The sequence below is a fragment of the Camponotus vicinus genome, unplaced genomic scaffold (assembly GCF_025532165.1).
Source record: "Camponotus vicinus isolate PSW18456_S1 unplaced genomic scaffold, iyCamVici1.0 SCAF_1, whole genome shotgun sequence".
In the NCBI taxonomy this organism is placed as follows: Eukaryota; Metazoa; Arthropoda; class Insecta; order Hymenoptera; family Formicidae; genus Camponotus; species Camponotus vicinus.
The window spans coordinates 36287517-36314671 of NW_028141945.1; the positions used below are offsets into that span (position 1 = coordinate 36287517).

General features: G+C 38.7%; 1 protein-coding gene and 1 long non-coding RNA gene across 10 annotated transcripts in view; one reads left to right on the forward strand and one right to left on the reverse strand.

The window, feature by feature from the left end:
* LOC145964452 (uncharacterized) overlaps positions 1 to 27155 on the reverse strand; it is a 160800-nt gene that overhangs the window by 85848 nt on the left and 47797 nt on the right. The gene's annotated exons all lie outside the window — the stretch shown is intronic.
* Unc-13 (protein unc13 homolog) overlaps positions 1 to 27155 on the forward strand; it is a 92482-nt gene that overhangs the window by 27148 nt on the left and 38179 nt on the right. For 2 of the 6 annotated variants that reach the window (XM_083087001.1, XM_083087006.1), the window contains exons 3-5: positions 5758 to 11778; positions 24535 to 24578; positions 25861 to 25948. In XM_083087001.1, the coding sequence (XP_082943127.1) occupies positions 6244 to 11778; positions 24535 to 24578; positions 25861 to 25948 (5667 nt within the window). In that variant the 5' untranslated portion in view covers positions 5758 to 6243. Of the gene's footprint in view, positions 1 to 1365; positions 11779 to 24534; positions 24579 to 25860; positions 25949 to 27155 lie in introns of those variants that run through there. The other 4 variants (XM_083087041.1, XM_083087015.1, XM_083087021.1 and 1 more) reach the window with 2 other exon arrangements.

Here is a 27155-nt window from a genome sequence, read left to right on the forward strand (position 1 = left end):
GTCATTTTTCCCACGTAACGTCAGAAAGATACTCCCGAGATCACCTTCTCGGAAAACAAGCGATTTTTCCGAATGAGTCCTGCAGGAATACGAGGGAATATCATCTCAGAACGCCCGGAGCGGCCATCATTCTTGTCGCGAAAATTTAAAATTATTGCTCAATTGTGCAAAATATTGCTCACAACATGGTAAAAAATGTCTCTTTATTCTCCCAGATTTATCTTTATTACGCGAATGCAAGCGTAAGTGCTTAGCCTCACGTATTGAAGTCTTGCGCGAGGCTTACAAGCGAAATCCAATTCCATTTTGCCATAGGTTCTTAGCTATTCGTTGAGAAATAAATACTCTCTCGCTGGAAGAAGATCACGTAAATCCTCTTCTAATGGTCTCGGGTGTATTTATGCGTCCGTAAGGGCGGCGATGGCCGTTTTATCGAGTCTGAGTGAAACCAAGCGAGAAGTATTATGAAAACTTTAGAGGAGCGATTTGAATGCTTCAGCGAAATGTCGAAGAACGAAGCAGCGCCGATGGAATCAGGAACTAAAAACAACTTGAATTATCGAATTTCTTTCAAACATTAGTAATTAATTAATGAAACGGACATATAACGGAATGGCTAGCGATAATGCGAGTATCATTTGCAAAATATCCCAATATTTTTCTCGAACAAGTCCATAAATATCGTACGGTTCGCGTAACCCGACATTTAGCGTAATTCGGTCGCATAAATAAAAACTTCGGTAAGATTACCCGTAAATATTATGGAACGTTACGCTATGTTGCATTCGGTTGGAGTTTTTAAAATTGATAAACAAGTATACTTCTCTGGATATACCGTCACATGTCTTGCATCTTGTCGCTTGGGATTAATTATTGATCCATGCTAACTAGGTCTTTGATAGTTTCTGACCAGTAATTTGTTTTTACAACGATCGTACATCACTTATATATAAACTTTGACTAAGAACGCGACATGATATCGATACACATATATATTGCAGCGAAACCGCTGCGAGTTGTTTCCAAGAGCATAATGCCTCTTCCACAACACGATGCGGTTTATCGGGGATATACAAACTAAATTACCAGATAACCACGATATATTGTACATTACGAAAACGCATCTTGTTCTATCGCCTGACAATACGAGCGAGCCCGTAAACAATTAATAGAAGAAATATTTATAATTATTTATAAAATAATATTATAAAGAAATGTTTTATAATTATTAATAAGAAATATTTTATCACTTGTGCGCAGAATTTTATATATAATATGAAAAATATACATAATAAATAAATATATATATAAATTACATGTATTAATAATTTATACATATTAAATATATTATAAATAAATATAAACAATTAATATATTGCATATATATATAAAAAGAATATTATAATTTTAATTATTAAATTATAATTATTGTGCATTATTATGAAAATATATGCGTCAATATATAATATTTTATGTTCCATATACAATTTTGATATATAATTAAATTCATTTTGCGAAAGTCCGCTATGGTATTATAGTAAACAGAATATTGGAATGAAATTTCCATTAGCTCGTTAAATATTGTATAGATGAATGGCAATAAGCATGATTAATTTTATCATGCTCATTACATTTTGGATTATGCTAAGTGACTCGTTATATTGAGATTGCGTTTTCACTGTCATTATCATATTTTGAAAAGTAATTTATGTGATGCTTTTGTTGATTAAAAATTTATGGACGAATGATAGTGACAGTTTAATCGCAATGTTAGTTTTGGCGAAATAATAATACGAATTAATTCTTTCATCTTAAAGCGAGATTACCGGGCAGTTTCTGCCGCGTAAGAATGGTCTTAACAACAATTAATAATACTAACAGCGAGAGAGAGACCTGTTGCTTGACGCTTCCTGATGAACTTTGTCTATGCGCGATGCATTATCTCTAAAAATTAACTTTTGCGACATCGCGTTTATAAATCTCCTTGTTGACCCTATCAGTGGGAAAACAATTTTCTCTTAGTCGAAAATAAGGTTAGTATGTATTCCATTTCTAACACACAACCTTCGACCTACATATATACTTCTTAGGAATAGATAAAAAGATACGGAAGTTTGTAGGTCCAGGTAAAAACAATATTATTGTCGTAACTAAAATGGAAACTTTTGTTTAGAGATAAAACTTTAATAAAGAAAGAAACATACAATTTTCTCACGTTGTATGAAATGGTTAATATTTAATTAATGGTTAATATTGCAATTATCTTGATACGCTTACGATATTGCGATAATACAGAAGGTGATTTAATAGAAAATATACAAACGCTTCTGGATATAATCCGCAAATATTAAAGAGAGCGAATTTATCTTTTTTTTCTTTTGCAATCTCGAAATTAAAAAAGAAAAATTTATATCTTTTCTATAGAAATCTCGTGAGAGAAACTCCATTAATTGGAAACCATCTTAATAACTGTATCGCGACTAAATTGAAAATTAAAATTTATGAGCGTATTAAACAATATACATCGAGATACCATAGCAACTTTCCAAACTTCTACAACAAATAATAATTAAATTTTCAAGTAATAATAATTAAACAATTTTTTTCTTATTCTTAAGCGCTCTCCTTCTGCCTCTTTCTCTTCCTATCTGTTTTTCACTTCCTCTCGACCAGCGTCAAAGGAAAATTTTCCTCCATAAACACGTGTACACATAAGAAAATTTCTAGTGGTAAATTGCAAAATCCCGCAAGGCTGTCCTATTTTTCGCTGTACGTGACGCGTTGCGAATTAATCTCGGCCCCTTTTAACAAGATTACCGTCTTTCACGCTATCCAGAAGCGGCCGGACGAAAGTTTTTCTCTAACGAGATGTTTCACCTGGTCTGGCAAAAAGTATTTTATGTTATTTTCCGTTAAACGTAAGTTCATGTCGCGCATATAAGTATGCATTTCTACAAATTATTTGAAATATCATTTACGATATCGTGTATTGTGAACGAATAAATAAATCATTACATTCTAAAGCATAATTCTAATTTTTTTAACTTTTTTCCATGTAAAAAGCGTTTTATGTAAAAAAAAGCGCGCAGGGGTTTTTCGTGCGAGATTTATGAGATAAGGCAAACTCGAGACAAAACATTAGACGCTCCAAAAAATCCCAAATTTTCCATGGACCAACGAATATTCTTTCTACGTGTAAAGTATAATAAATTTTATCCCACCGCATTAGCTGATATTTTATCTACTTTATTTCTGCGGTCTCATCGAAATTCCTTTTGAAAGCAAAAATCTCCATGAAGCTTTAAACGATCCTTTAAATTCAATCATGTAAGAGAGGAATGTATCAATTTAATTCGGATTAATTAATTAATTAATTTCGCAAAGACATTCAGATTTCTCCGGTAAGAGAACAATCTTATACATCTTGGGGTGATTTTGCAAATAAAATTTATTCAACAGGCATGATATTCGACATATGTTTTGACTTGTTGCGTCGAAATACTCGATATCCGACGGATTCTCCATCTCCAATCCGCCGGACTTCCGCTCTTAATTGAATTAACTACGAGCGGGCTTAAGTTGGTTTAAAGTAAAATCTGAAACAGGCGGGATATGTCCGGAGATCCACTTTATTACGGCGTCGCTTTTCATTCACATTTACAGAGATATGGAAAGAACCGAAGGAAAAATGGCTTTGCCACTGATGAGACTAGTATGGAATGATACTTATCGTGTCAGTAATGACCACCTTGTGACATGAAAAATATAAAGCTCACGCGAGAAGTGAACCGCCCTATACCGCATGAATGGTAATCGTGCTATGACACGGATATAGCACAAATAAACATTCCAGTTGATACATAGTAGACAGTAGATCGATAATCATTCGGCTTTACTGTGTTTACGTGCCGTTAGTCGTCTGCAGTCGGAAAGACGTAGATCGACGACCAATAAAAATAACTAAGCACGTAAAAAACGCCGTCTGTGGCATCCTACCTAAATAACCTTTGTATATTAATAGCTATTAATTGTGTGATTTAACGACGATAATTTTATATCATCTATGCTGTTATGGTTAAAGCATGTGCGAATACGGACGCGTTATAAGAGCGCATTATATTAAAACGCGGAACAATAGAGTAACCTTGTTTCCTGTTTGCCGACACTCCAAGAGGCGCGCCGAAGGAAAATATTTGCAAGCGAAAGAGGAATCTTCCACGAGTTGAATCTTAGCAATGGCGTATAACCGTTCGTCTCTTTTGTGATGCAACTCGCGAATGCCCATTTTGACCCGGCAAAGAATCTGCCCGCGGTGTATCTGGCGCAATATCGTCGCGAGGGTATTCTTTTCTGTGCGGTTTGTGGCAGCTCGCTTAACCGGAAGAAAGCCGCTGAAAAAGCAAGCAGCACGACGGAGCTGAATTCCGAGTATAAAATATGAAAGGAGCACGAATGATAAACGCATGTCTCACCTGATATACGATCGTAAATAACGAGCCACCCGCTGTTAAGATCTTGAGAACGAAATAATTTATATATAAGCCAAAAAGATTAAGCATCTCGTCTGATATTTTGAATACATTATCCTAGCGTATGATTTTATTTTACAATACTTGTTGATGCATTGAATAAATATTAATATTCCTGAATTAAAGAATAATTTAAAAAATTTATAAAACATAGTGTTATAAATTATTATTTTTTTCCCTTAAATTTGATATATATTAAAATAGCACAATGATATAATAAATAATGTATATATCGATGAGAGATATCCGTTTTTATCAAATAACATAATCTTGTCACGTGCCGTAAAGTCAACAATTATAATTAAAACTCTTCTTTTATTAATGCTGTTCATAATTCAAGCGAAATTAGGTTAACGATTTTCGAGATTGCGCGCTTATTTTAAGCTAACTTTAAGCGACTTTAAGTTTTCTTATTATTACGAAACGATAGTAACTTAATTGCCAAACATAAAGAGCAAAATTTTATACTGTACCGTCGGGAGTAAATCGTAGCAATAGAGTTAGGCATATCGATATACGTGCAAGACGGCAATAACGGAGATAAAAGATAGACTCGTCGACAGTTTGTCGAGGATCCAGGATATAGATACGATCGACCGTAGGTTTTCAGGTCGTGATGGTTATTTTGATCATCCGAAGAGATATGCGAGGTTAATCCTACGATAAAACATCGGATAGAATTGCGCCGGGCGTTAAATCAATAAGCGCGACGTGTGATAGAAATGCCGTTTTTAAATCTTTTATTGTCATAAATTATATAATTAATCGATTTTATCACGCGATGTAATATTTAAATGGCACAGTATATATTTGATGGGATCTTATTATATGGGATCGATTTAGGGATTTTATTTCAAAATAGAATCTTGCTTGTTCGGCGCTATCAAATTTAGATTGAGAATGTAATGGGACACAATTAAACAGAAATTTTGATAACAAAATTTATAATTTCTAGCGCACCTAACTGACGCACTTATATAGATTATATTATGATATTATATTTTAATAATATTATTTTATATATATATAGATTATACACAATATTTTTGCAAAATCTTCTTTGTCTCGTGGATGTACGCAAAATGCCTAAACATATTTTTGACTTTATCTCGATCATATGATATCTTTGGTATATATTGAGAAAACACCATGGAAGCTGTATCGGCGTGGATTTTGGTACTCGGTTATCCTTGTACCAAGCCACACGTTGGTTTTTTCTATTTTTCAGATAGCAACGGCGGCATGAACGTAGGAGATTGGTTACAAAGTGCCATTTGCAGCGCAAAGTGTCGCGCGATCTCAAATCTTCTATCAAGATCGCACTTCCAAGCTCGGTATAGCCTGTAGAACGGAAGCTGAAGAGAAACACTCGATACATGTAGACGTAAAAGTGATCAAGAAATCGTAGAACATAGTTAGACTCTGTGTGAAATGTGAAAATTTGAAACAAGTCAACATGGAGATTATCATGGAACGTGACGCAACGACCAAAAATTCGACTACACCAATGGCCTCCATGAGGTTCGCCAAGCTACAATTCATGTTCCTTCTTGGTCCACAAGAGGGGATGTGACTTGATTTAGAAGCGAACCTCGACATACGATGAATCGCCTCAGGGATCGTCAGATAGAAACGTAGGCGCATAACAAAAATAAATCTAAAAAGAAAACAATAAAGCACTTACGACGCGTAGCGCGTTCAACAAAGCTAGAAAATGGATTCGACAAAATTGGGCGGTCCGGCGCCGGCTAGTCCGACTCACTCGCCAGTTCTGCCGAGTTACCCAACGTCTGGCGAAGGTAATATTGATTACATCATAGGTGATTATATGGAGAGACTGGGTACGAGACTGAATATCCTCGAGACCGAGCTGAAGTACGCATGGAGAGCATTGGATCTCCTCAGTCAGGAATATATCAAAATGTGGGAAAGATTAGAAAAGTTGGAGGGCTTGCTGTACGAACAGCAAACTGTGATCAGCCAGTTGATCGAGTTTTATACCAGTGGTGGCACTCACGACAACGTAAACATCATTGAGGAAACTTTGGCTAATCAGCAGGGCTCGGTGGGTGAACTTGATGCGATCGCAAAGAGCCTAAGTGCGGCGATAGATATCGAGGATACTACCGTGCTACGAGAAAAATTGGCTCAACAGGAATTAGCAAGGATGCATGGGCTTACGCAAGATAGTACAACGGCCGCGACTGTAGTCACCGACATGCATAGAAATGTCAGAAATCTCGATACCTTGGAGACCCTCGAGGAAGAGGGCAACATACCCGATGAAGCATTCTACAGAAGTCTGAACAACGCTTATAGAGAAGATTTGATTTGTGGCGATACATCAAGACCGACGTCGCAGCTGGGTATGATCTGGGAGGAGGCTGAAGACGAAGATATAAACGGCAAAAAGGAAGTGGAGCCTAGCATTTTCGATAAGGCGATACCAAAGGAGAAAGAACTAGAGGAACTATCTAGTCAGCCAACCAAGGAGGAAGTACAAACCTCCATAATGAAGAAGCAAGACGAAGCAGACGAGGATGAAGGCGAGGTATTCAGTGCAGCCGATTACAAGAGCTACCGAGGGAATACACCATGCATCAGTGAGCAAGATCTCGCACAGCTTTCTAGACTCAGTTCTCTCGATCAGGTGGCGTTAGAGAAATTGCATGAGATAGATAGATTAACCAGTAAGCTGCAGAAGGATTCACAAAATCTGATAGAATTGCAGTCGAGACTAATAGATTCACCGAAACGAAACCAGTATTCGTCCGAGGCCGAGGCAAAACTGACTGAGGAAGCAAGTAGTATAGATGAGCAATTGAGAAAGATTTACGCGGAGACTGACGTCGACAGCTGGACTTTCTCCAAAAGTCCCGGCTCTACCGGCGGCAGATCAATTTCCAGAGTCAGTACCGATAGTGGATTGGCTACTGACGGCGACTTTACAACGAGATCTATATCGCCAAGACTGACTTCTACGTCCAGGAGCAACTTAGACTCCATTTCGACTACCTATACTCCGCCTAGATTAGGTTATACGTCGGCCATACTGGAGAAGAGCCCAGAGCCCGTGATTCAATTGCCGATCGATGTCGGTAATTTCGCGAAAGGATACGCGGAGAATAAGGAGCTGACAGATCTGATGGCCGAAAGCTTCGCCGCTGTCACTTGCGCTTCGCCCAATATTTATAGCACAACCACCGACAAGGTACCGTCACCTACCTTGTCAGCCAGTAGCGTGCAAAGCGTTCACAGCGTTCAAGGTCTCCGCACCAGACAAGATGGCTATTTTGGTAGCGCGGCTCGGCTTAATCTTGAATTCCAAGAGAGCCGGACGCCACCTAGTCCGTCGCCTAGCTCGCCCCCTCCGCCGGCGCCACGAGACACGACCGAATCCTTCCTCATGCCTGGCGCGGATCAGAGAGAACCAGATGCGAAGAGATCTCAAAGTCCGAGTTTCTTACGAAACGCGGAGAAGCTAGTCTCTATGGAGCAAGGTCGCCTCAGTCCCCGCACTCCTCATTCGCCCAAGTCACCGAGAGTTTCGCCGAAACACACGGTTAAATCCGTTAGCGCCGCCAATATAGTAACGGCGAAATCCGACTCCGGTTTATCATCCATGAGTGGTTGGAGCAGCTTAGATAAGTCACCGAGTTCTCCGAAGAGTTCCATCACTAAGATGTTGACTTCCTATTCGGTAGATCACACCCGTGCAAGTAATCTCGTATCCAGCACGCAACCCGCCAGAATTTCCAGTCCAATACCGCCGCTTCCCGAGACGACCAGTGCCGTCACTATTACGCAGGAACCTCTCTATGATACTCCCGAAGGTAGAGATGCTTTTACGAGCACTTTAACGACCACAGCCGGTCATCCACCTTACACAACAACGATGAATCACTTATCGGCATATACCACCGCCAGCAAGTCGCCGGCTAAAGAAGATTATTCATTTGTACCACCGCCAGCTCCGGGTGTAACGACTACCTGTCAGAGTCCCAAGAAACGCAGTCGTCAGCAGAGTCTTCAGCATGCTTATGGCTCGATGCCTTCCGGTACAAGTACAGATTACATCTACAGATCAGAACAACCGGCTATTTATTCCGTGGCTGGTAGTAATCGGCAGCAGGTTATCACAAGCGTATATACTAGCGGTTCCGGTTCCTATGGGCCCAAAACAACTACCTCGGCTTATTACTCTCCTTCTGAGTCGATCGAGCATCAGTATAACAACTATCAAGATTACGGTGCTCTTCAATATCCAGAGACGACGAGCGCTACAATTATTCACGCAAAGAAACCGTTACGTGGAAGTTCATTTACAGAAGGCATGACGAATCACGAAGGATACAAGGCGGCGATGTATCGCACGATGTTTCCCACTGGTAACATCACCGATGCGCTCTCGTACTATCCGACCAGTGCGACTAATCTGCCACGAACGGAGATCAATGAGAGCACGTCGTGGCTGAATTCAATGGAAGAACAGATACCTCACGATTCGACGTCTTCCAGCATTAGATCCTTAACTTCGGATGGTAGCTATTCTCAGAGCCCGTATACGGACCGTAGGTATCCCCAGCCACCGGCCTATCAGGCGCATACGGCATATCAGCAGCATCATACTTACGCGAATCAGAACTATTCACAAGCTTATCAACAACAATATCAATCTTATAGTCAACGATTGAGTAATACCGAGAGCGCACAGCTCGCGGATGGTTATCAAAGACAATGGCAGAGAGAACATCAATATATTCAAGATCACGAAAGCGGAAGGATGGAACAACAACAGACACAACAGAGCGAATATTACGACGCCTCGAGTGTGATAGTCTCGCAATCCGGATACATCAGCATCGCTACGAATTTAAAAGATCACGAGGCCGACAATAGCAAGTTGGCGAAAAAGATTAGAAGAGGCTCTTCGTTGAAGAATGCAATGAGTTCTATGAGCAATTGGTTACCTGATTTGCATCTCAGTAAACGTCACAGAAGTCAATCGTTACCAGGTGGAGTCAGAAGAGAGGATCTGGATATGCCTCAAGACGCTCAACAGCAAAGATTGCCCGCTGAGATGGTAGGCAGAGGTCGGGGCAGAAGTCAAACTGCCAGAAAAAAGAAAAAGCACACACTGGTTTCCACAGTCTCCGGTATCCTTCAGAAAGCCAAACGTCGCAGCCATCAGTCGCAATCTTTATCCGATCCGGAGCAATCCGAAACCGAATGGAGCAGTGGTAGACAGAGCGGTCTGTCAGAAGACGAAGATAGCGTCATATCTGACATCGCGCCAGAACCACCTTTCTTTGCCAAAGTAAAAACTGCGAGTATAAAAAGAAAGCAACCACCGCCACAGCAGATGATGACGCCACAGCAACAGATGATGGTACAACAACAGCAGATGCTCGCGCAGCAACAGCAGATTCAAACGCAACAAAAAGATTATATACAACAGCAGCAGCATCAAGTGCTTCAGCAGCAGCAGCAGATATATCAACAGCAGCAAATGCTTCACCAGCAGCAAGCACTTCAGCAACAGCAAACGCTTCAGCAGCAGCAAACACTTCAGCAGCAGCATCAAGCGCTTCAACAACAAATTCAACAACATCAAGAACAATTACATCAACAAGCTCTTCAAGATACATGGACCAAGGAAAAGGAACAGAGAAAGAACGAAGTTAACGAGCATGATATAAATGAGCAGTTGGGCATGCTCGAGGAGGAAGCTTCGGGAAAGAGTACCGGTTCAGGATCCGGTGGATCATCAATCTTCCAAACAGTCGGTGACATTAAGAGATCAACGGGTAGCTCAGACGAGGCGCCTAATGAGAAAGCGCCGAAATTGCCTCCTGTCACTCTGATTGGTGGCTCTAGCATGGAGTTTGCCGTGTCTCGGGCACTCGGGAAGTATCGTCAACGGCAATCCTCAACAGTATCTGATGAGCAACCAGCAAGCGAAGAGATTAATAATGAAAAGAAGACCATCGAGGAAAGTTCGGCGCAAACTCTGGAGACGAGCTTTGAATATCCGGAGGATGTATCGGAGAAGAGCGAGAAATCAAGCAATGCGAAATTGCCGGAACTTGTTACCAGTCTGTCGGAGGAAGCTCCACCGTCGGAAGGTAGTCCGTCAGCATCTAGCATGAGAGGTTATAGCAGCACGGGAGGTACACGGTTTCTACCGCGCCACCAACAGTCTTTGGAGATTCCTTGGACTGGTTCGCGGCCGGGAGAACCCGACGAGGATAATCGCAGTACACATTCGTACAGGAGCACATCGAGAGTGTCCTCGAGGCGACAGAGCACCGAGGACTCGATCGATTCCGAGGACGAATGGTATTGTTACGAATTAAGAAAACTCGAAGAGATGGAGAGGCAGTCCGAAATGGAAATGAACGAAGTGTTGATCGAGGAACCTGAAGACGAAGCTTTCCAACCAGACGAGACGGTAAAAGAAAAAATGTCGTTCGTACTGAAAGAACTTAAACTCAAAGCTATCACGAAACCGAAAAATCAGAAGAAGGAAGAGAAGGAAGAATCACGAACCACTAGAATGAATGGTGCGGTCATTAAGGAGCATCGTTTCGACGAGAGCGATAGTAGATATCGCGACGAGAAACCTATTCCGAAGCGAAAGTCCGCGGAAAGCGTGGAAGCTGTGTTCGCCAGAGTAACTGATTATCATACATGGGCGTGCGAGCTAGAAGCCAAGAAGGAAAAGCCTCTACCATCCATGGAGGAGGGTTCATCCGGCGAGACGTCCGGTCCGGACAGTCCCGGACAGTCAATGGATGAGGAGGAAGAAGAGGAGGAGCCGAAGGATCTCGAAGAACAGCAATCGCGACGAAGTTCCAACGGTTCGACGCTACGTCATAGCGAAAAGGTGCCGCAGGGCTCGGATTCCCTATCCCGCGAAGGTAGCGTAAGTGTACCACCTAGCGAAGTGTCGGTCAGCATCCCGGGAGCTTGGGATTCTGAAAGCACTGTCCTTGAAGGCCTCGAGCGCGACGGAGCCGGTAGCGCCGAGACGGCTACCACGGCGACCTTGAGTCTACCGAAGATCAAGATCGACTCCTCGTCCTGCGGAAGCTCGGACACGACATTGAAGGAGGGCCAGGTGAGTCCTGGCCCGCCCGGGTCCAAGTGGAAGCTGCTCAAGGCCTTGAAGGAACGTAAGGCCGAGGAGAAGCTCAAGGAGGTCGAAGATGCCTCTAAGGAAAACGCTATCTCGCAGGGACCCCCGGCAGTGAGTATCATGATCAAGTGAGGACACGAAAATCTCTGTAAAGCGTACTCGAGATTCGGAGGTTGGGTGAAATTGTAAATTAACATATTTACTTCATTTTTTGCGAGTCATTTTTGCGATCGGCATCGATGTTTCATTGAGCGTGATATTAATATTTAATCACTAAAATCTGAATTCGTATTTTATTTTATCAATTATAGATTTGCGCACGCCGAAATGGAGTCTTTCATCTACAACGTCGGTACTTTAGCATCTCGATCGGTTTGGGGATTTGATACATTCTTGACAATTGATTCTTCGCGTGCTTCGAATTTATTATATACGCAGCACGTATTTCGAATGTCGAGTGCGCGTGATACGTAGACCGACTGTAAAGCGGGCGAGATACTGTGAATTAAATAATACTTGGCGTTAAAATTAAGATCGTGTCACGAAAGGACACGTATACATAGTCAATATGGTGCGCGACACTAAAAGGAAGTCAAGCTTTGCTATCGAAGAGGGCGACGGGTTTTGTTCTCACCCTCTTTTATCGAAGTTGTTAAAGAGGCGCGCAGCCTCTAAAATGGTTGTACGAGATATATACGTTACAAAACGGTACTAGTCAATTTAAGTGTAACACCACTAACGCTTGGCCAAGCAATATTTCTAAGGGACAAGGGACGTTCACTTCGGTGACGATCGATTTATCGTGATTGACGATGATTGATCTCGAGATCCACCAAAAGCTCATTTAATAAACATTTTAGATGTAATATTATAGATGGTGCTTTATTCGTAGATGTACGCTTTAAGGTAGTAATTATTATTGTTAGAATCTACTGCTGTGTGTCTGCGCGACGTGGAAAAGTGTTGTGAAAAAATATGCCTGCAAAACGCGACAGTATTATTTGTAAAAAAATTTTATTTTATCATTTATTAATTAATTTTATTAATTATTTTATTAATAATATTTAATTATCGTATTTCATCAAATATTATTTATCTTAATTATTTTATTAATAATATTTAATTATCGTATTTCATCAAATATTATTTATCTTAATTATTTTATTTATTATTTTTTTAATTTTTCTTACATGTTTCATATTGTGAAAAATTATAATTGCAAATTATAATTGCATTGAATATCATTGTTTGCGCGTTTACCTGAGAATTGCAAAGGGCATAATGACAAGTCACATTATAGCGATAAGAACATACGTCGCGCAGACACTCGCGGAAACTCGCATTTCGTAAAACATCGAAATTCATCGCTCCCGTAAACACCTGTAAAGAAACAGAACGAAAATACTTGCGGATCGCGCTGAGAGTGGGAAAAAATGAATGTGGTGTGTGTACGTGTAATGTGTGTGTATATGGATGTAAAAACGATCCGAGGTAGAAACTGCGCCAGTGAATGGCCCGACGTTTCCTGTATACGCTGGGATCTACACAAAGAACTACATCGCAGAATAGAACGTGATGCGTACCTAGAAGAACTAGCGTCACGAGAGCTCGCGAAAAGCACAAAATGGATCTTCGATGGGATGCGTGACTATTAGAGCGACGAGATGGAGAAATTTAACGGCAATTAACCGCTGATGTAAATGTACATTTTGCGTGATTCGTGCAAACAATAAATACGCGGTATATAGGGAAGATCGTATTTCTTAAAGCGGTATTCATAGACTCGAATTCTATATTCAAGATGGTCTTAAAAAGCGCTCTTAAGATACTATATAAATATATAATTGCGAAATATAAGGCGATCTCAAGTCTTAAGTCGCATAATATGAACTATATAACATCCTAAGAGACTTTATTTTTAAAGCGATCTCGAATATCTGCATAAGAATGTGAACCGCACTCTCTTAGTTCCTGGCATAATAGAATATCGACGAGCACTTTCATTCACCATTATTACGACCGCACATTCTCGCATCATTCATGCAAATGCGACGTATATAGAGCAAATATTTGCCATTTTGCAAGGTTTCCTATCAACATTGACGATTGTCCGAATCACCTTCACTTAACGCATCTTCGAATCGATTAAGGGACTATCCGTTCGTGTGATCGGTACAATCGGTTAACCGTCATAAATACAAGGACTTCCAAAATCGGCGGCGCTTATCGTTGTCCCAATATTAATGCCATCCAGGGGACGCACTCGTTGAAGCGATATATTTCACGGGCCAATATATTCCATTCAATCACGCGTGAACGTAGAAAAATCGATACCTCGCGACGTAATCCGCGCCGTCACGTGAGAGACAGTATTACGCCGACAATATCTCCGCAGCTTGTACTCTTGTTACATTTTCTACACGCTCCCTCGCGAAGCGAAATAACAACGGGAATTTTATCTCGTGGATTTTCTTCCGAGAGACAGGGGCATTTCCTAGAAAAAAAATCGACAAATCCCTCCGATAATCTTCGTGCCGACCGCTGCAGATACATACAATGATCCGTAGAATGTTACGCGAAAATGTACGTGTCACGCCGTATATGGTGCGTGCCCAAAATTTTTCTAACTGTCATCGTACGTTACAGTGCAGCTACCAGTAAGGTGGAAAGCGACAAGACTAGTGATCGTTGATATGTACGTCGTATAGTAATAATTAGTATACATTACCTATACCGTAGTAGCATAATAGAACTGTATCGTGACCATAGATAGTTAAAATGTCATTTATATGCATCGAAAACGTATGATTTATGAGACTTTTCGAGAAATTCGTGTTATGTGTTATAAGCCGCGTAATAGTTATTAATTCAATTTTAATATTGAAGTTTTTTTCTTTCTTTCTTTCTTTCTCTTTTACGCAAATTATATTTAATTTTACTGGTGTGTTCCATACATTTCACGCAAACAAGAGGGTGAATTTATGTTTCGGTAATTAAAGAGGTGTATATAAATGACAGCGAGTATTACAACCATTTGTGGATAGCCTGCATCTTAAACATTTTTCCTTGTTCTCGTTAACAGACGTGCATACTATTTCATACGATCGATCGCATTGCGTGTACCGACCATTCGACCTTCATGAAGAGTATCCAGTAATGATCGAATGAATGAATTATATGAATACGCGTGCGAAAGACATATATACCACACATAAACATTCACGTCCGATGCATATGCTTCCGTATCTAAAGATTTACAGCTATATTATAGAATTGTACTTAAGCTAATATTATTCTGCGTAATTTGGTGTTAGAATTAGGTGACTGGGACAGTACCTGGCGTTCGAGGAATGTGTAAAGACGCTGATTTCGATACTACATGCATATTTATTAAGCAAGCGAATTCAAAAGAAGCAACTATTACGAAAAGAGTAGCAAACATTTCTATGCGTATAAAAGCAGATGTGAAAATGTATATGTCGAGGTCAAAGTTTTGCAGTGAAAAAGTCCGTAAAAAGTTCATACAGTTTGGGTAACCGTAAAAACTTCTAATAAACTACCGAGAATTATTTTCGGATACTAGAGAACTTTATGTAACAAAGTTTCACTTGCCAGAAGAGTCGCAAATCTTAGACATTATTTCTTAAAGTAGATAGGGGATCGAAAAAGTACCGAAACCGGCGTCGCCAGTACAAGAGTCAATAATAATGGAAAATAACAAGATTTTGGAAGCGCTGTCTTAAGAAAGAACGAAGTAGGGACATTAAAGAAGAAGGAATATCTTTGAGATAGGTCCTTCATTGATATATATAAATAATAAGAAACTTTCTCAAAATTATATGTCACTGAGCCTTGCGCATTCGTAAAACGATAAAAACAGGAGAACGAACAATCTCTGCAATTGCATTCAAAATTTCACTTTCGTTCATTTTATAAAGTACTCTGAAATTATTCTGTAAATATTAAATTTTCTTTAATTATTTTTTTATACATTCGCACACGTAGCATTTCTTAAAAAAAAGTAAGTTCTCCTTTTTCAAAAACGGAAAATTAAAGAAAAGATTTTACATTCGCGATAATTGCAATTACTTTTCCTGTGTATTAGAGACTAATTATAATTATAACCGATGATAAAAAACACTTTGCCACGTTTCTCAACACGTTTCTCTTGTATAAAATAAATTATAATTTTTTATGTTAATTCAATTATTATAATTCATGGTCCGATTATTTCAACGTCGTCAGGCGAACATTTTTAACGAGGCAGTAAAAACGCAGATTCGCCTTTTACCAGCAGAAATTGAAGGAAAATTGTCGCCTGTTAATTACAACATGTCGAGGAAACGGGTACGCTGAGTTTTCAAATAAAAAAATTGAAACGCTCACTTTATTCCTAGCTTCGTTACAGATATACCGCCGCGACACTTGAAAGAGATTTACTTTAAATAGCCACCTATAATTTGTTAAATGTATGTTGAAAAAAAATATTACGATCATAATTTCATTTTTGCATAGTATCATCTTCAATCATACGAACAAACCGCTATGATGGATGGTATCCTCCATATCTCTTTTTATTATACAGCTTCCTTAATCATTCTTGTCTCTATTAACGACGAGAGAGAATGACAGATTGCTAATTAATGGTTGCTGATGATACATGTGCGTTAGCAAGGCGTTATCGCGAAATAACGTGAAATTTGTATGCCACAAGGGTGGCTGCAAACAAGCTGTTCTTGTATTCTTTTTTCGCCTCTTTAATTTTACGACCGTTCGTTCTCATAAATTTCTCATAAACTATAATTATTTAATTCGGTATTTAATTTAATTTCTATGCAACGGATAATCAATGCTTCCTCGTGTAATCGTATAGTTTTACAATTTGTTTTTTCGCACGTTTACCGCATAAGTCACTCGTTAAAATTTGCGATTATCCCGCGACATATTCCGCGTCAACAAACATTTCAATAAAATTCTCATTACGTTTCATTAATATCTAATTCAAACTCCTACAAATTGCAACGGCTCGTCTCGAGAGAAAACATATAAAACTTTGTTGGAAAGAGAGAGAGAGCGAGAAAGAAAAAGAAAAAGAAGTATTCAAGAAGCGAGAGTGAGATACTTTTTAATTGGATGATTCGATCGATATAAGGGATTTTTAATTGGACGAGTTATACCAAGCGAAGCGAGTCTTCCTGGGACGAACGACTGGCTCCTCGACGTTCTATGTGAATCGCCTTCGAGATAATCGAACGATTCGACTGACGTGACACAGTCGGGCCACGAATTCGTGCTCGCAAATAAATCAATTGTCGCGAATTATCTCCCCAGTGTTGTTGATGAGGACTGATCGATTGAATTTTGTCGAGTTTCCGTCAGTCGAATTTATGAGTTCTCCGAAGGATCGACGGCGATACGAGGCCAATATACGACCAGACCAATTCTCTACCGTTTCTCACTTTTATATGAGCGTAATGCGAAGGGAGCGAGTATTACCGCGTCCGCGTCGAGTTAAGTACATACTAAATGCCTATAGTATAATTGTCATTAATAACTGTATATGTATACTATCGTGGTATATATCACTGTAAGTGTCTGACACATGCTCGTAATCGTCTTCTCGTCGAGTTATTGCTCGAACGGTGGTGCGCCAGGCCGATTTTTTCTTGGCTCTCTTACACACATAGTCTCAAACATAGTGTGTATCATTGTAACGACATTCTTTCGACATCCATCAACACATCTCATACACATATACGCCTAATTCACGTATATATATACATGAAAGTATATATCTACATATATCAATTTAGCCTATGCGGTAGATTTGTGTCAATTAATACTATAACGAAATGTTTAGTCGTGTGTTTTTCCGGAGGGGAAATGAAAAACGTAGTATATAAACTTTTGTGTGATAATTGGGACAAAGGGAATAAAGATTCGTGATGGGAAATGAACGTAGCTCATAGCATCTCACACGCTCACATTAAAAAAAAAATCCTATTCGTTTCTTTTTAATGTATAATAAGATATCACAGGGATTAATAAGATATCAAACGCGACGTTAAACGAATAATATAGTGAATATTCTTTCATGAAAAATTGAGATAGTGAAAAAATTAGTTGTCAGACGTGAATAACATTTAATAGAATCTTATGTCAACATTTGATAACGAGAAAATGAGAGAGACTCATTTTTGAATATTTTTTTGCACTAGAGTTCACGATATAAAACACTATTCGATATTTGTTTTTTTTTTACTATGATTTTTGATGATTTTTAATCGTTTTTCCATCAGCATTCCTTTTTCTGTATTTTTTTCGTTGTGCAGTTGACAGCGTGGATTAATTTTAATTGATTTGTCTGGCAATTCAGCCAGGCGCAAACTTGCCAGTTTTTCGATATATCGACAATGCCACCTAGCACGATTCGCTATAGGGGAATTGCGCGGAATAATAGAATGATCGATTACATGGATCCCTACCCCTTCCAATGCTTGGCTTACACGCGCGACACGTTCAATTTTAAGATCATTCTTTTAAAAACTGTCAGATAAGAGAGTATGACGCATATCGTTATCTGAAAGTTCTTGAATTGCAAAGTTAGAGAATAATTTAATCATACCTCAATAGATTTTTATTTTATATTTAATGGTGCAAAAGTTTACGCTCGTAGCTACTCGTGAAACGTAACGAAGTTCGTCAAGATGCAATTAAAATCCATTATCCTGTTTCACTGAAAGACACTCCGATAACGAACAAAAAAATTGTTCGAGGATAGTGGAGCGTTCTAAACGGTCTCCTTTACGTAGGAGGAAAAGAGGAAAAGTTGACAGATGATATATACGCAGTGTCGGGATAAAGTAAAAAATGGCATGACATATGTCGGAGAGGTCGCATCTGGGTTAGTCTTTGAGAAAATAAATACGCGGCTCGTAAAGATGGTAATTTGGCGGAATATATTTCGTGAAATAGCGTGAAGAACGACACCACGCGCGCACACACACACACACACACACACACACACACACACACACACACACACATATATATATATATATATATATATATATATATATATGCAAAAAAGCCCTTGAGACAAAATACCCTTGCACAGACGAAGTGCGCCCTAGAGGAAAGTATGGAAAAACAAATAAAAATGGCGAGTGCAATTGAATGACATTAACAAATATCCTGTTGACGTTTCAGTCCTCGTCGCGATTTATTAAATATCTTCCCCTATTGTTGCGAGACTGTAATAAGATCGCGCGTAACTTTAGCGCATTCAGCATCTCCATAACTGAAGTTACTGGAAGTCGCGTGCAGAGCGCATTCAACTTAGTTAATCCATTAGTCACGTCGAACTTAAGTCCTAATATACCGCATAAGAGCCGCATTATTTAATGTATATGTCGGAAGGATTGAAACTGTACGATGTAAATTCCTTGATATATGCACATCATATACATCTCAATTATAGAAATCGGATTCGAAATTGCATCTTGATGGATATGGAAGAGCGCAATTTATTAAAAATATTGATAAGAATTTAATTTTGTTCGCTCAGTAATTAAATGATTCATTTCATTTGAAAGATATAGATGATTGTGATTTCGATTAGGATTCAAGGCGCCCTCTCGAATTAATCGAGTCACACAGATTATTCCACACTTATCTGCCAACGTCGCCAGGCTTAAGATAGAATGACTAGACTCACGTCTGACGACTAATCGTATTCCTCATTTATTCGGCATCTTGTGATTCATTGTAAGCAACCATCCGTGAACGATTATCACGAATCCTGATGATAACGTAAACACGCTAAAATTACACAGAACATTAAACGCCTGACGCGGGGCGTAAGAAATCTGTCGTACAAACGCAAGATAGATGTCTTTCGAACTGCGGTACAACGATTGTCAATATAATAAAAGAATTATCAAACGTGAAAGAAATTCAAGATTTGTATTAATCGATAAATCTTTCTATGATAGTTTCTTCTCGTAAAATATTTGTATGTCTTATGTGTTCAGATATGGCGCCCTATTATTCAAAGACGGTAGGGTAGCAAATACATATCCCGTAATTAAGATTATCGACGTAACAATAAAGGTGCTTACGGATGTAAACGGATACGTATTGTGTATAATCATAATTTACGACGGGAGAATATGTATCGAGAGTATTACTATATATACATTCATGTACGGAAACGGAAGTTCAAGATAAATCGCGGTGAGCTGTGGGATGATTAGGCGAACGTGGGATTAGGTTCACCACACAGTGTGGGTCTACAACTTGCCTGCTACCATAATTATGGCGCACATCATGCTACTATCGTCACACGTACACAGTCCGACATATCATTCGCAGAAATCGCATACCTACATGTACACGGTGTCCATGTTACTTACCACAAAATCATACACATATACAGACACAGACGGGCAAATGCCTCTGGTTACCTGCGGCCATACCCAGTTTTGGGGCAATGTTGAAACGTATGCGGTAATATATTCAATAAATCCGTTAATAATTCGATTGATTTATCGATTGATCGATTGATTTTATCTTTCGAGATCTAGATATGGATCTTCTTCACGTAATATTAATGTTATCTTCATTGTTCGTCTCCAGATAATTTATTTGTTTACAACTTATTTACTCTGTCGTCCTGTCATTCTCTTCAGACATTAATATATTACTGTAATTATTCATAATCGCATATACATATTCATAAATTATGGCTGTACTCATACATATCGTAATAAATTTTGGAATTTCGATAACCTTCGTAAGATTATATTGTTGTAGTAGCGCTTACGTTCATCGTTTTTATTTTTTTACGCGTGCACGTGCACTTGCTTGCGAGCTCAGTGACGATCTCATATAATACTGGAACGCAATGCAGAATTGACTTTTATGCAAAATGTACATATCGCATGTATACGTTAGCGACGTCGTTTCTTGAGCCGCTTCTTCCTAAGGTCGTATTAGCTCTTTCGTATATTTACTCCATTTCCATTTCCATTAATCATGAACATTCGCGCACTTTTATGACATTCGGATTCAACTCCATTTCCGAATATAGACTCCTGGGAAATCTATTCCGGCGACTCTTTCATCGTAATCTTTCTTACGCACGACGTCTGTGACCGACTCGCAATATTCTCTTCTCGAGAGTCGGATGTAATTTTACACTCATAAGTATTTTTATTTACATATAATCCATCATGGAGTTGTCCTTGAATTTATAAATAAGTTATATTATCAGCTATTACGAATATTATCGCAAATTTATTATAATATACCTCTCACGCAATGTAATGATAACCGTAATCGCTACTTGGATTTAATTTATATAAGACTGAGGAAATTTTTTAATCGCGCTTCTCACGTGATATATTTTATTTTCGTTGAATTAAAGAACAGTCTAAATTATACATACACACGAAGATTGCCGAAATTCCACAACGTCTTATCATCTCTAGTAAATCATCGCGTTTGATACGTATATTGCGACGGAAGTTTCGCAAGTATATCGACGCAAGTCACGCATTTACATATCACACGTATTAAATGTAGACATTTTTTCTGGAATATACCGTATAAATAAACTCGTAAGTAATTAATCGATGAGAGAAACACGAAACGAGGATTAGATTACTGCAACAGAAAATATTTAACAATTTCTGGCTAATCGGCGTACTCTAATTTGCACAAAGTGGAGAGAAAAAGAATCTCTCTCCTAAATATCTCGCACAGCATACGTTTATTGTTGGCCGCGGGTTAACCAAAATACGGCACCGAGAGCTTTATCGTGAGTGTCTTCTCGTCGAGATGAGACGACGGCGAAGTTTCGCATAAATTATTCCGCGATTCGGATCTCCTTTGATGTCAAGAAATAGACTGTTCATGAAAACGACACGATTCTACCCTCAGTTGAAAGGAACTGAGATATTCGCACAGGATCCGCTGAAAGGATCATTCGAACACGATTGCATTTCCTCTTTCAATTCCGCGAGTCACAAAGTCTCGACGAGCGGGCATTTTAAAATTGCACCTGCATATCATCGATATCATTTCATTAAGTGTCATATCATTAACAGAACGGAAGGTGGACGCCAACGCATCCGCCTTCCATCGATCGATGTAGTACAGCGAAGATTTCTTAAGGCTTCTCAACCTAGCGAATAGCGCCGTCAATTGACGACTAGTGTCTAAGCGAATTAAAGGAAAATACGTTGTTAAGGCCTAATAGATAACGGAAAAATTTGTTAGAGAGTAATGAATAACGCAGACACACACATATGGATATACATTCACACAATGCGATTAAGTTTTGATTGTTAAGCGAACGCTTGTCTCAGAATTATATTCGCGAAGCGATACTATTCTGTGTAGATACATATACCATTGAGTTGTACGTATACTTCCTCGCCTTCGAGCGCATCTCTCTCCCTGCGCGTGCTGTCCTATATTATATGTTTATTTTTCTATATCTTATTCACCGATCGTATGTTGAAATTAACTCGATGTCGCGTGAATTATCGCATGTTAGCAAAAAATACGTCGCATAGCATCGGAAATGTCGCATCTAATTACGCTATGCGGCAAAATTTACGAGTTAACCGAGCTCTAATTATCCGTTGCCCAGTGAAATTCATATATGTATACATATTATGAATAATTAATCTGCGTATCGTCCTGCCGGCAGAAAATGTCACTCTACGCCGCAAATGCGGAACATGGGTTTTCGTGCTGATAATGAAATCAGTTTTTATTTTACGAGACGTTAGAGATTATTTGCGCAATTCCTCTTATTTGAAGTTTTACGGTTTCACAATTATACCTGTCTTTTTATAGCGTGTCATATTGTATAACGCTTTAACTAGCGGTGCAGAATTTCCGCATCGTTTCATTTCTACCAAAGATAATCCTAGCAATTAAAGCATTCTCATTCGATGCAATTACGAATGCAAATTCATATATGAGCGTATTGCGAAAATGGGAATTGAATCTCATGCTTTATTTATGCGCCCTCCCTCAACGAGACGCTCTCGAAGGCCATCACTTCGTGATTAAATGTGAAAATGAAACGAAAATTGTCATACTCCAGTGTTGTCTAAGCTTTTTAAGAGAACAGAGGAAACAAGAACCCTTTCCGCGAGACTGTTTAGAAGAAAGAGAGAATGAGAACGAGCGACCGCGAATTGGAGAGAAAGAATCGGAGAGCGAGAAGCGCGAAAGTGAAAATGAAAAATTGTAATTCGAGAGAATGGGAATGAGAAATTGAGCGAAAGAGTGCGAAAAGAAGCGAAAGAGAATGAGAGAGTAAGAGAGAAAGAGAGAAAGAAAGACAGCGTTAAGGGACGAAAATACCTGCGGCTCTAACTCTAAATACTTATTACACTTGTTATGCTATCGATAAGTTTATATTATATCTCTATCGTAACAGAATTTACGACGTATTGTACGTGATATTATATTTATACGGGCTGTTACACACTCTCTATCTCCAAAACTTCCATTTCACCGCGCGGCCGCAGCGAACGTGGGTTAACACGAAAAGCGCAGGAGAGCAAAATAACAAGAAGGGAAAAGATAGAAAGAAGACAGATATCCTCGAAAACGATGGAAGCGTGAACAGCATCCAACATGCCAACTGGCGCAGATATATCCCTTTCTCTTCACCTCGAAGTATTGATTAATCCTCGAGTTTTTCTTGTCCAGATCTTTAATATCGACACGGAACAAGAACCTTTATTGAGAAAAATTGTTATCAGGACGAGAGCTACGGATAATGCCAACAGAAGGAACTCTATGGATACTGATACGAAAAGGAATACTATGGAAGAGAGAATCTCGGAGACACGAGGACCAGGTCCGGCAAAATTTATCGCGAGTTCACTACAGACTCGAACGAACCATGAATCCAGCCGGCTGACAGACGACAAAATGCCTGTACTTCTTCGAGGTCGACCGGCAGGCCGAAGGTTGATTAATGACGACAAGCGAGACGAGAATGGGTTCGACCTGTCCGATGAATGAGAAAGGGATTAAACGGAAAGCGGTGGTTTATGTGTATGTTAGATTGGGAGAGAGAAAGAAAATAGGTTTACCATCATGTGTGACGATGTAATCGATGAAGCTTATTGTTCGTGAGACTCGCGTTGCGAGGAACAATAGATGGGTGAAGAGGATACTGCAACTGTAAGTGCGATGGGAGAGATATAAATAAAAATAACAATCGAATCCGATTTTAATCTAACGCAAGCGGCTGAGATAAAGGAAAGGCTGAAACAAGATAAGAAACTCCGTAATTTTAAAAAATAGCAAGGAGATTTCGTTTTTTCGGAAACACCGCGTGCGAGAAATAGCTTTCTCTCCCTCGCTTTCTGCATCTATTGAAAACTCCCCGTAACTCGGCGATTTCCTCTGCGCCCCTCTCATCCTGTTCCATTCGTAATTTCTCTCCTAGATGATAGAACGTCTCAAAGCAGAGCATTGTGCGTGTGTGTGCGCGCGGCCACGGAAATTAGAGCGAGAAATTCATTTCGCGGTTTTGCAACATCGAGTCAGCCGGGAGATTATTAGAATATGGCTTTTCGTATGAAGAGAACAGGGATTTCCGCTGTCAAGATCGAGATATAAACTCGTATCGTCGTTTTGCTCTCGCTCTTCGTCTTCCTCGCGTCGTTCCGTGGCCGTGCGTCTTCTCTCCAAGACTGTGTAATTGTGCGAAAATAAAGCAGAATCCTGCGCGCCACGTTGCGTTCGCACGAGTGGCATATCGCGCGCTCTCCATTTCGTTTTTCAAATTGTTACTAAGCTTGTTTTTAATAAACTTGTTTTTTTGTTTGTTAGAACGGCAGTGGCCCGGGTGGCGAATCCGGTGGACGAGCGAACGGGTAAGTACATTATGATAATTAATTTTATAATTAATCTCTTCATGGTTTTAATTAAAATTTACATATATTTTTGGAGAAACTAACACATTAATTTCATTTTATATAAAACATGTATACAAATTCTATATTAATTTTAAGGGCAATTTATAATTTAATTTTTTAAAGACATAAACATACAAATATATGATAATTTAAATAGAGTAGATATTTTTTGCTGAATATGTTAAAATTATTATTAAAAACAAGTCTTTTTTTTGGTGCGCAATAAGTGGAGAAATATCTGAAATATATCTGTATCAATTCTTTAGAGAAATAATATTTCAATCATCCTTTTTAAATGTCAAATGGAAAACTTCTTCCATTATTCATACTATGTATATATCGACAATTTTTTATTTCGATCGCACGAATAACAGTATATCTTGCGACTTTTCATTACTTTAAATTTAAGAAAGACTCTATGAGTGGCAATTCTTAAGTCTCGAGAGACTTTATTATAGATGCTTATTATATTTCATTGCATCTTTTTTCAAATCAAAATTTTTATGACGTAACAATATTCATTTATTAAAATGGACAAAGATATTCGATATGTTATTTTTAATGAATCTTTACATAATGAGGATCAAGTATTATAAAATTTACCTTCAAATTAACCAATAATTTTACAGTTTGTTTTGGTTTTAAGATATTTCGCACGCGAATACAATTCATGAGGAATCAAAAGCTTCGATAAAATTTCAAAGATGATTTTATATTTATAATAGATTGCCGAAGCAGAGATTTAGACTTGCGAAAACTTGGATTTCCTGAAAACTTTCTAACAAGCACAAATTTCCATCGCGTTGCCAACGGATTTTCAAACGCCTTGAATCGCGCGAGAAAATCTTCCTTAGAAGTATGACTAACTTAAACCTACAGTCTGAATTGAAAGTTCAGTCTATTTTCAATCTACGCGGAATTAATCTCAGGCTTGACTTGCAAAGGCTTTATTGATTTTTTTCCCGATATTACACTATCCAAACATTCCAGTTTCCACTTAATTTTTAAAGTTATTCAAAAAATTCATATTATGTCTTACGGCCAAAGATTATATTCATTCCAATGAATATTTTAAGTAATATTACGTAATAAATATTAAACGATATGATAATAAGTATGAATATAATGATAAAAAAATATAAGGCCACAAAATTTTAACGCAAACTGTTGGAGTAAAAAAGATGAACGTGATCGCGGGTCCGAGATGCTGACGTAACTTTCGAAATATTTTTTGTTCCAGACATCCGAGAGACAATTTCTACAGCACCATCGACAGTATGCCGGACATTCGACCGCGCCGGAAGTCGATACCATTGGTTTCCGAGCTGGTAGGTAACCGATTGCCCATTAACACCACATTCCGTCATTGTCTCTCCGCGTATATATACATAAGTACACCGTGTACACACATACATATATGTACATTGCCTGGACCGTCCGTACATATATTCGTCGGAAATAATTATCAACCCGACGTTTTCGTTGTTGTCAGTATTATCGTCGTCGTCGTCGTCGTCGTTAACATCTTTCTTGTCCCCGTGATTATCAAGATATCATTTAAAACGTGATCTTTTTTGCACCTGACCTTTCTCGATCTCCGCGATGATTATGCGGCCGGTTGAATTTAATTAATTCGCTCAACTAGCTCGAGGCCATCTCCCGGCTACGCGTAGATCTCTCTTAAAATTTTAACGCGTCGCTCTGTGCGTTTTGTGATTCTGTATTCCGCATTTGTAGAGTAAAACAGAGCCAGAATTAATTACCGTGATATGTGCAGCGTGTGCATTTTTGGCAACGGTGCTTACGCGAGATACGTGAAAATTCACTGAACGGCAGTATATAAATTACTAATGTTGGCTAATACAACCGACATGTGGAGATTTCTGTGAATTATTTTCATAATGTACCGAATTTTATATATATTATATAATTATATATATATATATATAATTAATTTTTTATCGAGTTTATTCAAGAGAGGATTAAAAGATTGTACTTTACGTTTATCTCTGTTTTTTTCGTAGATACATTAATAATTCGGTGAGAAATTATAACTAAATTGTTATCTCGATCGTGATTAATTCGATAAAAATGTAACGGTCTACTCATATTTCCTCATATTCCCAAAACAATCATAGCTTTTTTTATAATTTTATCTTGCGAGATGACGACGGCGATCTAAAATACTTTCGTCGCGAGACCTAACTCTGTGTATCGTACGACGCATCTGAGGAGATTTGCCATAAAACCAAAGAAAATGTAAGCAACATTGAAGTTATGAGAAATATTCTTTTACTGTATTTCAAGATAAAGTGAAATATCCTCCGATGCAGTCTAACAAACGTGTACCTCGTCGTAACCTAATTGCGTGTTTTACGTTTCAGTGTTATCGTCGTTTTCTGCGACGAATCAAATTGCTAATTTTATCAGAAACCATCGCAAAGCGCCAACGATCGAATCTTATGAAATATCTCCTCTCGTGTAGTTTCCTCTTTCCTTGAAATTCCCATAAAAAAAGACTCGACATTTTATAAT